Source organism: Saccoglossus kowalevskii, chromosome 9 (assembly GCF_978046115.1).
Source record: "Saccoglossus kowalevskii chromosome 9, keSacKowa6.1, whole genome shotgun sequence".
NCBI lineage: Eukaryota > Metazoa > Hemichordata > Enteropneusta > Harrimaniidae > Saccoglossus > Saccoglossus kowalevskii.
The window spans coordinates 9226170-9240407 of NC_140649.1; the positions used below are offsets into that span (position 1 = coordinate 9226170).

General features: G+C 42.7%; 11 protein-coding genes across 11 annotated transcripts; 8 read left to right on the forward strand and 3 right to left on the reverse strand.

Annotated features, from left to right (window-relative positions):
• Nucleotides 1-161: 161 nt before the first annotated feature.
• On the forward strand, nucleotides 162-473 carry LOC146738203 (histone H4). The gene has a single exon (XM_085503871.1). It carries the CDS (start codon nucleotides 162-164, stop codon nucleotides 471-473), a length of 312 nt encoding a protein of 103 aa, XP_085359997.1.
• Nucleotides 474-1300: 827 nt separating this feature from the next.
• On the reverse strand, nucleotides 1301-1750 carry LOC146738204 (histone H2A-like). The gene has a single exon (XM_085503672.1). It carries the CDS (start codon nucleotides 1676-1678, stop codon nucleotides 1301-1303), a length of 378 nt encoding a protein of 125 aa, XP_085359798.1. The 5' UTR covers nucleotides 1679-1750.
• A 256-nt stretch (nucleotides 1751-2006) lies between these two features.
• On the forward strand, nucleotides 2007-2381 carry LOC146738205 (histone H2B, gonadal-like). The gene has a single exon (XM_085503673.1). It carries the CDS (start codon nucleotides 2007-2009, stop codon nucleotides 2379-2381), a length of 375 nt encoding a protein of 124 aa, XP_085359799.1.
• Nucleotides 2382-3483: 1102 nt separating this feature from the next.
• LOC146738206 (histone H4) lies at nucleotides 3484-3795 on the forward strand. Its single transcript, XM_085503872.1, has one exon. The coding sequence runs from the start codon at nucleotides 3484-3486 to the stop codon at nucleotides 3793-3795; it is 312 nt and encodes a 103-aa protein (XP_085359998.1).
• An 830-nt stretch (nucleotides 3796-4625) lies between these two features.
• On the reverse strand, nucleotides 4626-5075 carry LOC146738207 (histone H2A-like). Its single transcript, XM_085503674.1, has one exon. It carries the CDS (start codon nucleotides 5001-5003, stop codon nucleotides 4626-4628), a length of 378 nt encoding a protein of 125 aa, XP_085359800.1. The 5' UTR covers nucleotides 5004-5075.
• A 257-nt stretch (nucleotides 5076-5332) lies between these two features.
• LOC146738208 (histone H2B, gonadal-like) lies at nucleotides 5333-5707 on the forward strand. The gene has a single exon (XM_085503675.1). The coding sequence runs from the start codon at nucleotides 5333-5335 to the stop codon at nucleotides 5705-5707; it is 375 nt and encodes a 124-aa protein (XP_085359801.1).
• A 1102-nt stretch (nucleotides 5708-6809) lies between these two features.
• Nucleotides 6810-7121, forward strand: LOC146738209 (histone H4-like). The gene has a single exon (XM_085503873.1). The coding sequence runs from the start codon at nucleotides 6810-6812 to the stop codon at nucleotides 7119-7121; it is 312 nt and encodes a 103-aa protein (XP_085359999.1).
• Nucleotides 7122-9916: 2795 nt separating this feature from the next.
• Nucleotides 9917-10228, forward strand: LOC146738210 (histone H4). The gene has a single exon (XM_085503874.1). The coding sequence runs from the start codon at nucleotides 9917-9919 to the stop codon at nucleotides 10226-10228; it is 312 nt and encodes a 103-aa protein (XP_085360000.1).
• Nucleotides 10229-11057: 829 nt separating this feature from the next.
• On the reverse strand, nucleotides 11058-11507 carry LOC100368196 (histone H2A). Its single transcript, XM_002738300.4, has one exon. It carries the CDS (start codon nucleotides 11433-11435, stop codon nucleotides 11058-11060), a length of 378 nt encoding a protein of 125 aa, XP_002738346.1. The 5' UTR covers nucleotides 11436-11507.
• A 257-nt stretch (nucleotides 11508-11764) lies between these two features.
• Nucleotides 11765-12139, forward strand: LOC146738211 (histone H2B, gonadal-like). The gene has a single exon (XM_085503676.1). The coding sequence runs from the start codon at nucleotides 11765-11767 to the stop codon at nucleotides 12137-12139; it is 375 nt and encodes a 124-aa protein (XP_085359802.1).
• A 1102-nt stretch (nucleotides 12140-13241) lies between these two features.
• LOC146738212 (histone H4) lies at nucleotides 13242-13553 on the forward strand. Its single transcript, XM_085503875.1, has one exon. It carries the CDS (start codon nucleotides 13242-13244, stop codon nucleotides 13551-13553), a length of 312 nt encoding a protein of 103 aa, XP_085360001.1.
• The last annotated feature ends 685 nt before the right edge of the window (nucleotides 13554-14238 follow it).

The following is a 14238-nucleotide window of genomic DNA, read 5'->3' on the forward strand; positions in this document are numbered from 1 at the left end:
AACGTAAAATATAATGGGTGCGAATTATTTGTCATTGTGCGTATCTGACAGAAGATTTTTCAAGTGCGTTGTGAGTCCTTTCACGTTCGCAACCAGACTATAAAGTGCGAGAGATTTGATCAATTTAGGCAGTTGACTTCTATACACTGAACTCATCAAACATGTCTGGTCGTGGCAAAGGAGGCAAGGGTCTTGGAAAGGGAGGCGCCAAGCGTCATCGTAAAGTTCTTCGCGATAATATTCAAGGTATCACCAAGCCAGCTATCCGACGTCTTGCACGTCGTGGTGGTGTCAAACGTATCTCCGGTCTCATCTACGAAGAAACTCGGGGTGTATTGAAGGTGTTCTTAGAGAATGTCATCCGTGACGCCGTCACCTACACAGAGCACGCCAAAAGAAAGACCGTCACCGCCATGGATGTCGTCTACGCACTAAAACGCCAGGGTCGTACATTGTACGGTTTTGGTGGATAAACGTAGAATATAAACCCAAACCAAACGGCCCTTTTCAGGGCCACCACATCCTCCAAAAAGAGAATTACCGTATTATAGTATGTATGTATGTGTCTGTGAACGTATATACGTATATTTAATGTTCATTTGCCAGTCAGTATAAGTAAATTTACCCGTTTTCCATTTCAAACAAGGCACTATAGTCGACTGAGGCTAGCTCTCTAATTTACTTTAGGCAGTCGATAACATATTCCATACAATGCTAATCAGAAGACCAGTACAGTGTGTCATGAATAAAGTGATTTACAATCGAAGCACACTCGCACAACTGGAACACCGAGACGAACTAATTTACAATCACCCGTTTTTCACATCAACTGATGCACTCGCGATCGTTTTACGCCACATACAAAATGCCTAATAATATATTAACACATAATACAGAGACGTCATTGCAAATAGCAACGTGTTTCCTTGCTTGGCGAATTGTGTATATACGTGGTGAGTGTGAGATGGATATATTGAAGCTTTAATGCATTTATCTCGATTGTTGTTTTGCATTTCCTCGTGACTGCTACATTTGCGGGGAGAGCACGGTGTCACAAAAACGCCACCGAGAGCTGAGCTGTGTAGATACTATTGTTTTTTTTTATTCAAATAACATCTCGCCGTGCTGCCGGCCTGCCTTCCCTTACAATAATGTTTGCGATTCTGAGTGCTACGCTAATTCTACACTCGTTCACAACAACACACATCATTTATAATTATTACGGTAGTTCTCTTTTTGGAGGATGTGGTGGCCCTGAAAAGGGCCGTTTGGTTTGTGTATGCAGTGCATACTTAGTGGTTTACTTGGATTTAGGGTTGGACTTCTTTGGCAGGAGAACGGCCTGGATATTAGGCAATACACCACCCTGGGCGATGGTGACTCCCGACATGAGCTTGTTCAACTCCTCGTCGTTTCGGACAGCAAGCTGTAAGTGACGTGGAATGATCCTGGACTTATTGTTGTCACGAGCGGCGTTACCGGCCAACTCCAGTATTTCCGCGGCCAAGTACTCGAGTACTGCAGCCAAATATACAGGAGCGCCGGCACCAACACGCTCGGCATAATTGCCTTTTCTTAAGAATCGGTGTACGCGACCTACTGGGAACTGGAGACCAGCACGGGATGAACGAGTCTTGGACTTGCCCTTTGCCTTACCACCTTTTCCACGACCAGACATGATTGTATGTTAACTATTCGGCTCGAACTAGGACGAGAATGATACTGCGGGTATCTCACTGGCTGTTTTTATACACCCGACCCGGATTCCGATTGCAAATATATACTTCCAATCAGAATTGAGGATAGAGATGAATAGCATTCAGTCAGCGCCTCAACAATGACAATGAACACTTTGAATGAAAAAACCCTAAAAAACTGTGTTTTCTCTTGCGTTCGTTTGGTTTTGGCGCGCTTGGTTTAGAATCCTTCATTAGCATATCGTTCGCTATAAATAGTGAATCAACGCCAATGACTGTCACTTTGAACTTCATCCTCATACGTTCAACATGCCTCCCAAAACTAGTGGTAAAGCAGCAAAGAAAGGCGGTAAGGCTAAGGCCACCCGTCCTACTGGCGACAAGAGAAAGCGAAAGAGAGGTAGAAAAGAATCCTACGGTATTTACATCTACAAGGTATTGAAGCAAGTTCACCCAGACACTGGTGTGTCATCCAAGGCTATGTCGATCATGAACAGCTTCGTCAACGACATATTTGAACGTATCGCCACAGAGGCCTCCAGGTTGGCACACTACAACAAGCGTAGAACCATTACCAGCAGAGAGGTTCAGACCGCTGTCCGTCTTCTTTTGCCCGGTGAGCTTGCCAAACATGCAGTCAGTGAAGGAACAAAAGCAGTCACCAAGTATACCAGTTCGAAGTAGTATGCTTGTCATACACAAACCAAACGGCCCTTTTCAGGGCCACCACATCCTCCAAAAAGAGAACTACCGTGAAAAAAAAACCTCACAACATGCACCTAGAGCTGCCTACTAATGCAGTGTTATATGACATATATGAGCTTACACATGGAAATAAATATACCATTACACGAATGAATGAAGGAATACATAAATAAACAGATAAAATAAATAAATCAATATGTTTGAATTATTGTTGTAAGGTTGTATAAATAAGAATGTTGTAACGTTTATGAAAACATGCGTATTGGAAAATGTACCTATTCGTTAAAGTAATGCTAATAAACACAGCGATATCAATACGTGGAAAATCTTAACCACGGGTATTCGTCTATATACATAGCTTAATGTGTTCTCGTCCATGTCGCATCTTGTAATTGGAAGTTGCGAGCAAAGTTGGTGGACTCGGTCGTTGTCTTAACAATGTTCGTAACTCTTGCATTAAGACACGTAACACTTAAATTGTTCCACCACTGTGTCCATTCAATACAAACTCTAACTGTTTACGTAAGTGCAAATCACACATTGCTCGTTCGGTTTGACGAATTGCGTAATGTGTACGCTTTACATTACATCGTGTAGCAAGGAGACCGGGTTTGGAAAGTGTGATTCATTACATTTTCTGGTATGTTTAATGCAAAGTACACCAGTATCTGTGTCATGTATATTGATTAAAACGTCAAATGTGCCCTACATTCGTTTACCGTCGTCGCCCGACTCAGAACTGTAATAATTATTTACAGTTTCGATCGTGTTGGGCTGAATAAAACAAACACGAGTTCGTGATACATAAGAAGAGAGTGGGACTAAAGTCGGATTCGACCGTCGTCTGAAAGGTCATTGACCCCACCACGCGCTCTCCTATTGGTTGTGACTAATGGCCAATCAGCGGCGATGTTGATTGAAACGTAAAATATAATGGGTGCGAATTATTTGTCATTGTGCGTATCTGACAGAAGATTTTTCAAGTGCGTTGTGAGTCCTTTCACGTTCGCAACCAGACTATAAAGTGCGAGAGATTTGATCAATTTAGGCAGTTGACTTCTATACACTGAACTCATCAAACATGTCTGGTCGTGGCAAAGGAGGCAAGGGTCTTGGAAAGGGAGGCGCCAAGCGTCATCGTAAAGTTCTTCGCGATAATATTCAAGGTATCACCAAGCCAGCTATCCGACGTCTTGCACGTCGTGGTGGTGTCAAACGTATCTCCGGTCTCATCTACGAAGAAACTCGGGGTGTATTGAAGGTGTTCTTAGAGAATGTCATCCGTGACGCCGTCACCTACACAGAGCACGCCAAAAGAAAGACCGTCACCGCCATGGATGTCGTCTACGCACTAAAACGCCAGGGTCGTACATTGTACGGTTTTGGTGGATAAACGTAGAATATAAACCCAAACCAAACGGCCCTTTTCAGGACCACCACATCCTCCAAAAAGAGAATTACCGTATTATAGTATGTATGTATGTGTCTGTGAACGTATATACGTATATTTAATGTTCATTTGCCAGTCAGTATAAGTAAATTTACCCGTTTTCCATTTCAAACAAGGCACTATAGTCGACTGAGGCTAGCTCTCTAATTTACTACTCCACCCAGTCGATAACATATTCCATACAATGCTAATCAGAAGACCAGTACAGTGTGTCATGAATAAAGTGATTTACAATCGAAGCACACTCGCACAACTGGAACACCGAGACGAACTCATTTACAATCACCCGTTTTTCACATCAACTGATGCACTCGCGATCGTTTTACGCCACATACAAAATGCCTAATAATATATTAACACATAATACAGAGACGTCATTGCAAATAGCAACGTGTTTCCTTGCTTGGCGAATTGTGTATATACGTGGTGAGTGTGAGATGGATATATTGAAGCTTTAATGCATTTATCTCGATTGTTGTTTTGCATTTCCATGTGACTGCTACATCTGCGGGGAGAGCACGGTGTCACAAAAACGCCACCGAGAGCTGAGCTGTGTAGATACTTTTGTTTTTTTTTATTCAAATAACATCTCGCCGTGCTGCCGGCCTGCCTTCCCTTACAATAATGTTTGCGATTCTGAGTGCTACGCTAATTCTACACTCGTTCACAACAACACACATCATTTATAATTATTACGGTAGTTCTCTTTTTGGAGGATGTGGTGGCCCTGAAAAGGGCCGTTTGGTTTGTGTATGCAGTGCATACTTAGTGGTTTACTTGGATTTAGGGTTGGACTTCTTTGGCAGGAGAACGGCCTGGATATTAGGCAATACACCACCCTGGGCGATGGTGACTCCCGACATGAGCTTGTTCAACTCCTCGTCGTTTCGGACAGCAAGCTGTAAGTGACGTGGAATGATCCTGGACTTCTTGTTGTCACGAGCGGCGTTACCGGCCAACTCCAGTATTTCCGCGGCCAAGTACTCGAGTACTGCAGCCAAATATACAGGAGCGCCGGCACCAACACGCTCGGCATAATTGCCTTTTCTTAAGAATCGGTGTACGCGACCTACTGGGAACTGGAGACCAGCACGGGATGAACGAGTCTTGGACTTGCCCTTTGCCTTACCACCTTTTCCACGACCAGACATGATTGTATGTTAACTATTCGGCTCGAACTAGGACGAGAATGATACTGCGGGTATCTCACTGGCTGTTTTTATACACCCGACCCGGATTCCGATTGCAAATATATACTTCCAATCAGAATTGAGGATAGAGATGAATAGCATTCAGTCAGCGCCTCAACAATGACAATGAACACTTTGAATGAAAAAAACCCTAAAAAACTGTGTTTTCTCTTGCGTTCGTTTGGTTTTGGCGCGCTTGGTTTAGAATCCTTCATTAGCATATCGTTCGCTATAAATAGTGAATCAACGCCAATGACTGTCACTTTGAACTTCATCCTCATACGTTCAAAATGCCTCCCAAAACTAGTGGTAAAGCAGCAAAGAAAGGCGTTAAAGCTAAGGCCACCCGTCCTACTGGCGACAAGAGAAAGCGAAAGAGAGGTAGAAAAGAATCCTACGGTATTTACATCTACAAGGTATTGAAGCAAGTTCACCCAGACACTGGTGTGTCATCCAAGGCTATGTCGATCATGAACAGCTTCGTCAACGACATATTTGAACGTATCGCCACAGAGGCCTCCAGGTTGGCACACTACAACAAGCGTAGAACCATTACCAGCAGAGAGGTTCAGACCGCTGTCCGTCTTCTTTTGCCCGGTGAGCTTGCCAAACATGCAGTCAGTGAAGGAACAAAAGCAGTCACCAAGTATACCAGTTCGAAGTAGTATGCTTGTCATACACAAACCAAACGGCCCTTTTCAGGGCCACCACATCCTCCAAAAAGAGAACTACCGTGAAAAAAACAACTCACAACATGCACCTAGAGCTGCCTACTAATGCAGTGTTATATGACATATATGAGCTTACACATGGAAATAAATATACCATTACACGAATGAATGAAGGAATACATAAATAAACAGATAAAATAAATAAATCAATATGTTTGAATTATTGTTGTAAGGTTGTATAAATAAGAATGTTGTAACGTTTATGAAAACATGCGTATTGGAAAATGTACCTATTCGTTAAAGTAATGCTAATAAACACAGCGATATCAATACGTGGAAAATCTTAACCACGGGTATTCGTCTATATACATAGCTTAATGTGTTCTCGTCCATGTCGCATCTTGTAATTGGAAGTTGCGAGCAAAGTTGGTGGACTCGGTCGTTGTCTTAACAATGTTCGTAACTCTTGCATTAAGACACGTAACACTTAAATTGTTCCACCACTGTGTCCATTCAATACAAACTCTAACTGTTTACGTAAGTGCAAATCACACATTGCTCGTTCGGTTTGACGAATTGCGTAATGTGTACGCTTTACATTACATCGTGTAGCAAGGAGACCGGGTTTGGAAAGTGTGATTCATTACATTTTCTGGTATGTTTAATGCAAAGTACACCAGTATCTGTGTCATGTATATTGATTAAAACGTCAAATGTGCCCTACATTCGTTTACCGTCGTCGCCCGACTCAGAACTGTAATAATTATTTACAGTTTCGATCGTGTTGGGCTGAATAAAACAAACACGAGTTCGTGATACATAAGAAGAGAGTGGGACTAAAGTCGGATTCGACCGTCGTCTGAAAGGTCATTGACCCCACCACGCGCTCTCCTATTGGTTGTGACTAATGGCCAATCAGCGGCGATGTTGATTGAAACGTAAAATATAATGGGTGCGAATTATTTGTCATTGTGCGTATCTGACAGAAGATTTTTCAAGTGCGTTGTGAGTCCTTTCACGTTCGCAACCAGACTATAAAGTGCGAGAGATTTGATCAATTTAGGCAGTTGACTTCTATACACTGAACTCATCAAACATGTCTGGTCGTGGCAAAGGAGGCAAGGGTCTTGGAAAGGGAGGCGCCAAGCGTCATCGTAAAGTTCTTCGCGATAATATTCAAGGTATCACCAAGCCAGCTATCCGACGTCTTGCACGTCGTGGTGGTGTCAAACGTATCTCCGGTCTCTTCTACGAAGAAACTCGGGGTGTATTGAAGGTGTTCTTAGAGAATGTCATCCGTGACGCCGTCACCTACACAGAGCACGCCAAAAGAAAGACCGTCACCGCCATGGATGTCGTCTACGCACTAAAACGCCAGGGTCGTACATTGTACGGTTTTGGTGGATAAACGTAGAATATAAACCCAAACCAAACGGCCCTTTTCAGGGCCACCACATCCTCCAAAAAGAGAATTACCGTATTATAGTATGTATGTATGTGTCTGTGAACGTATATACGTATATTTAATGTTCATTTGCCAGTCAGTATAAGTAAATTTACCCGTTTTCCATTTCAAACAAGGCACTATAGTCGACTGAGGCTAGCTCTCTAATTTACTACTCCACCCAGTCGATAACATATTCCATACAATGCTAATCAGAAGACCAGTACAGTGTGTCATGAATAAAGTGATTTACAATCGAAGCACACTCGCACAACTGGAACACCGAGACGAACTCATTTACAATCACCCGTTTTTCACATCAACTGATGCACTCGCGATCGTTTTACGCCATATACAAAATGCCTAATAATATATTAACACATAATACAGAGACGTCATTGCAAATAGCAACGTGTTTCCTTGCTTGGCGAATTTGTGTATATACGTGGTGAGTGTGAGATGGATATATTGAAGCTTTAATGCATTTATCTCGATTGTTGTTTTGCATTTCCATGTGACTGCTACATTTGCGGGGAGAGCACGGTGTCACAAAAACGCCACCGAGAGCTGAGCTGTGTAGATACTATTGTTTTTTTTTATTCAAATAACATCTCGCCGTGCTGCCGGCCTGCCTTCCCTTACAATAATGTTTGCGATTCTGAGTGCTACGCTAATTCTACACTCGTTCACAACAACACACATCATTTATAATTATTACGGTAGTTCTCTTTTTGGAGGATGTGGTGGCCCTGAAAAGGGCCGTTTGGTTTGTGTATGCAGTGCATACTTAGTGGTTTACTTGGATTTAGGGTTGGACTTCTTTGGCAGGAGAACGGCCTGGATATTAGGCAATACACCACCCTGGGCGATGGTGACTCCCGACATGAGCTTGTTCAACTCCTCGTCGTTTCGGACAGCAAGCTGTAAGTGACGTGGAATGATCCTGGTCTTCTTGTTGTCACGAGCGGCGTTACCGGCCAACTCCAGTATTTCCGCGGTACTGCAGTACTGCAGCCAAATATACAGGAGCGCCGGCACCAACACGCTCGGCATAATTGCCTTTTCTTAAGAATCGGTGTACGCGACCTACTGGGAACTGGAGACCAGCACGGGATGAACGAGTCTTGGACTTGCCCTTTGCCTTACCACCTTTTCCACGACCAGACATGATTGTATGTTAACTATTCGGCTCGAACTAGGACGAGAATGATACTGCGGGTATCTCACTGGCTGTTTTTATACACCCGACCCGGATTCCGATTGCAAATATATACTTCCAATCAGAATTGAGGATAGAGATGAATAGCATTCAGTCAGCGCCTCAACAATGACAATGAACACTTTGAATGAAAAAAACCCTAAAAAACTGTGTTTTCTCTTGCGTTCGTTTGGTTTTGGCGCGCTTGGTTTAGAATCCTTCATTAGCATATCGTTCGCTATAAATAGTGAATCAACGCCAATGACTGTCACTTTGAACTTCATCCTCATACGTTCAACACGTTCAACATGGTAGGTTGGCACACTACAACAAGCGTAGAACCATTACCAGCAGAGAGGTTCAGACCGCTGTCCGTCTTCTTTTGCCCGGTGAGCTTGCCAAACATGCAGTCAGTGAAGGAACAAAAGCAGTCACCAAGTATACCAGTTCGAAGTAGTATGCTTGTCATACACAAACCAAACGGCCCTTTTCAGGGCCACCACATCCTCCAAAAAGAGAACTACCGTGAAAAAAAAAAAACTCACAACATGCACCTAGAGCTGCCTACTAATGCAGTGTTATATGACATATATGAGCTTACACATGGAAATAAATATACCATTACACGAATGAATGAAGGAATACATAAATAAACAGATAAAATAAATAAATCAATATGTTTGAATTATTGTTGTAAGGTTGTATAAATAAGAATGTTGTAACGTTTATGAAAACATGCGTATTGGAAAATGTACCTATTCGTTAAAGTAATGCTAATAAACACAGCGATATCAATACGTGGAAAATCTTAACCACGGGTATTCGTCTATATACATAGCTTAATGTGTTCTCGTCCATGTCGCATCTTGTAATTGGAAGTTGCGAGCAAAGTTGGTGGACTCGGTCGTTGTCTTAACAATGTTCGTAACTCTTGCATTAAGACACGTAACACTTAAATTGTTCCACCACTGTGTCCATTCAATACAAACTCTAACTGTTTACGTAAGTGCAAATCACACATTGCTCGTTCGGTTTGACGAATTGCGTAATGTGTACGCTTTACATTACATCGTGTAGCAAGGAGACCGGGTTTGGAAAGTGTGATTCATTACATTTTCTGGTATGTTTAATGCAAAGTACACCAGTATCTGTGTCATGTATATTGATTAAAACGTCAAATGTGCCCTACATTCGTTTACCGTCGTCGCCCGACTCAGAACTGTAATAATTATTTACAGTTTCGATCGTGTTGGGCTGAATAAAACAAACACGAGTTCGTGATACATAAGAAGAGAGTGGGACTAAAGTCGGATTCGACCGTCGTCTGAAAGGTCATTGACCCCACCACGCGCTCTCCTATTGGTTGTGACTAATGGCCAATCAGCGGCGATGTTGATTGAAACGTAAAATATAATGGGTGCGAATTATTTGTCATTGTGCGTATCTGACAGAAGATTTTTCAAGTGCGTTGTGAGTCCTTTCACGTTCGCAACCAGACTATAAAGTGCGAGAGATTTGATCAATTTAGGCAGTTGACTTCTATACACTGAACTCATCAAACATGTCTGGTCGTGGCAAAGGAGGCAAGGGTCTTGGAAAGGGAGGCGCCAAGCGTCATCGTAAAGTTCTTCGCGATAATATTCAAGGTATCACCAAGCCAGCTATCCGACGTCTTGCACGTCGTGGTGGTGTCAAACGTATCTCCGGTCTCATCTACGAAGAAACTCGGGGTGTATTGAAGGTGTTCTTAGAGAATGTCATCCGTGACGCCGTCACCTACACAGAGCACGCCAAAAGAAAGACCGTCACCGCCATGGATGTCGTCTACGCACTAAAACGCCAGGGTCGTACATTGTACGGTTTTGGTGGATAAACGTAGAATATAAACCCAAACCAAACGGCCCTTTTCAGGGCCACCACATCCTCCAAAAAGAGAACTACCGTATTATAGTATGTATGTATGTGTCTGTGAACGTATATACGTATATTTAATGTTCATTTGCCAGTCAGTATAAGTAAATTTACCCGTTTTCCATTTCAAACAAGGCACTATAGTCGACTGAGGCTAGCTCTCTAATTTACTACTCCACCCAGTCGATAACATATTCCATACAATGCTAATCAGAATACCAGTACAGTGTGTCATGAATAAAGTGATTTACAATCGAAGCACACTCGCACAACTGGAACACCGAGACGAACTCATTTACAATCACCCGTTTTTCACATCAACTGATGCACTCGCGATCGTTTTACGCCACATACAAAATGCCTAATAATATATTAACACATAATACAGAGACGTCATTGCAAATAGCAACGTGTTTCCTTGCTTGGCGAATTGTGTATATACGTGGTGAGTGTGAGATGGATATATTGAAGCTTTAATGCATTTATCTCGATTGTTGTTTTGCATTTCCATGTGACTGCTACATTTGCGGGGAGAGCACGGTGTCACAAAAACGCCACCGAGAGCTGAGCTGTGTAGATACTATTGTTTTTTTTATTCAAATAACATCTCGCCGTGCTGCCGGCCTGCCTTCCCTTACAATAATATTTGCGATTCTGAGTGCTACGCTAATTCTACACTCGTTCACAACAACACACATCATTTATAATTATTACGGTAGTTCTCTTTTTAAAGGATGTGGTGGCCCTGAAAAGGGCCGTTTGGTTTGTGTATGCAGTGCATACTTAGTGGTTTACTTGGATTTAGGGTTGGACTTCTTTGGCAGGAGAACGGCCTGGATATTAGGCAATACACCACCCTGGGCGATGGTGACTCCCGACATGAGCTTGTTCAACTCCTCGTCGTTTCGGACAGCAAGCTGTAAGTGACGTGGAATGATCCTGGACTTCTTGTTGTCACGAGCGGCGTTACCGGCCAACTCCAGTATTTCCGCGGCCAAGTACTCGAGTACTGCAGCCAAATATACAGGAGCGCCGGCACCAACACGCTCGGCATAATTGCCTTTTCTTAAGAATCGGTGTACGCGACCTACTGGGAACTGGAGACCAGCACGGGATGAACGAGTCTTGGACTTGCCCTTTGCCTTACCACCTTTTCCACGACCAGACATGATTGTATGTTAACTATTCGGCTCGAACTAGGACGAGAATGATACTGCGGGTATCTCACTGGCTGTTTTTATACACCCGACCCGGATTCCGATTGCAAATATATACTTCCAATCAGAATTGAGGATAGAGATGAATAGCATTCAGTCAGCGCCTCAACAATGACAATGAACACTTTGAATGAAAAAAACCCTAAAAAACTGTGTTTTCTCTTGCGTTCGTTTAGTTTTGGCGCGCTTGGTTTAGAATCCTTCATTAGCATATCGTTCGCTATAAATAGTGAATCAACGCCAATGACTGTCACTTTGAACTTCATCCTCATACGTTCAACATGCCTCCCAAAACTAGTGGTAAAGCAGCAAAGAAAGGCGGTAAGGCTAAGGCCACCCGTCCTACTGGCGACAAGAGAAAGCGAAAGAGAGGTAGAAAAGAATCCTACGGTATTTACATCTACAAGGTATTGAAGCAAGTTCACCCAGACACTGGTGTGTCATCCAAGGCTATGTCGATCATGAACAGCTTCGTCAACGACATATTTGAACGTATCGCCACAGAGGCCTCCAGGTTGGCACACTACAACAAGCGTAGAACCATTACCAGCAGAGAGGTTCAGACCGCTGTCCGTCTTCTTTTGCCCGGTGAGCTTGCCAAACATGCAGTCAGTGAAGGAACAAAAGCAGTCACCAAATATACCAGTTCGAAGTAGTATGCTTGTCATACACAAACCAAACGGCCCTTTTCAGGGCCACCACATCCTCCAAAAAGAGAACTACCGTGAAAAAAAAAACTCACAACATGCACCTAGAGCTGCCTACTAATGCAGTGTTATATGACATATATGAGCTTACACATGGAAATAAATATACCATTACACGAATGAATGAAGGAATACATAAATAAACAGATAAAATAAATAAATCAATATGTTTGAATTATTGTTGTAAGGTTGTATAAATAAGAATGTTGTAACGTTTATGAAAACATGCGTATTGGAAAATGTACCTATTCGTTAAAGTAATGCTAATAAACACAGCGATATCAATACGTGGAAAATCTTAACCACGGGTATTCGTCTATATACATAGCTTAATGTGTTCTCGTCCATGTCGCATCTTGTAATTGGAAGTTGCGAGCAAAGTTGGTGGACTCGGTCGTTGTCTTAACAATGTTCGTAACTCTTGCATTAAGACACGTAACACTTAAATTGTTCCACCACTGTGTCCATTCAATACAAACTCTAACTGTTTACGTAAGTGCAAATCACACATTGCTCGTTCGGTTTGACGAATTGCGTAATGTGTACGCTTTACATTACATCGTGTAGCAAGGAGACCGGGTTTGGAAAGTGTGATTCATTACATTTTCTGGTATGTTTAATGCAAAGTACACCAGTATCTGTGTCATGTATATTGATTAAAACGTCAAATGTGCCCTACATTCGTTTACCGTCGTCGCCCGACTCAGAACTGTAATAATTATTTACAGTTTCGATCGTGTTGGGCTGAATAAAACAAAAACGAGTTCGTGAAACATAAGAAGAGAGTGGGACTAAAGTCGGATTCGACCGTCGTCTGAAAGGTCATTGACCCCACCACGCGCTCTCCTATTGGTTGTGACTAATGGCCAATCAGCGGCGATGTTGATTGAAACGTAAAATATAATTGGTGCGAATTATTTGTCATTGTGCGTATCTGACAGAAGATTTTTCAAGTGCGTTGTGAGTCCTTTCACGTTCGCAACCAGACTATAAAGTGCGAGAGATTTGATCAATTTAGGCAGTTGACTTCTATACACTGAACTCATCAAACATGTCTGGTCGTGGCAAAGGAGGCAAGGGTCTTGGAAAGGGAGGCGCCAAGCGTCATCGTAAAGTTCTTCGCGATAATATTCAAGGTATCACCAAGCCAGCTATCCGACGTCTTGCACGTCGTGGTGGTGTCAAACGTATCTCCGGTCTCATCTACGAAGAAACTCGGGGTGTATTGAAGGTGTTCTTAGAGAATGTCATCCGTGACGCCGTCACCTACACAGAGCACGCCAAAAGAAAGACCGTCACCGCCATGGATGTCGTCTACGCACTAAAACGCCAGGGTCGTACATTGTACGGTTTTGGTGGATAAACGTAGAATATAAACCCAAACCAAACGGCCCTTTTCAGGGCCACCACATCCTCCAAAAAGAGAACTACCGTATTATAGTATGTATGTATGTGTCTGTGAACGTATATACGTATATTTAATGTTCATTTGCCAGTCAGTATAAGTAAATTTACCCGTTTTCCATTTCAAACAAGGCACTATAGTCGACTGAGGCTAGCTCTCTAATTTACTACTCCACCCAGTCGATAACATATTCCATACAATGCTAATCAGAATACCAGTACAGTGTGTCATGAATAAAGTGATTTACAATCGAAGCACACTCGCACAACTGGAACACCGAGACGAACTCATTTACAATCACCCGTTTTTCACATCAACTGATGCACTCGCGATCGTTTTACGCCACATACAAAATGCCTAATAATATATTAACACATAATACAGAGACGTCATTGCAAATAGCAACGTGTTTCCTTGCTTGGCGAATTGTGTATATACGTGGTGAGTGTGAGATGGATATATTGAAGCTTTAATGCATTTATCTCGATTGTTGTTTTGCATTTCCATGTGACTGCTACATTTGCGGGGAGAGCACGGTGTCACAAAAACGCCACCGAGAGCTGAGCTGTGTAGATACTATTGTTTTTTTTATTCAAATAACATCTCGCCGTGCTGCCGGCCTGCCTTCCCTTACAATAATATT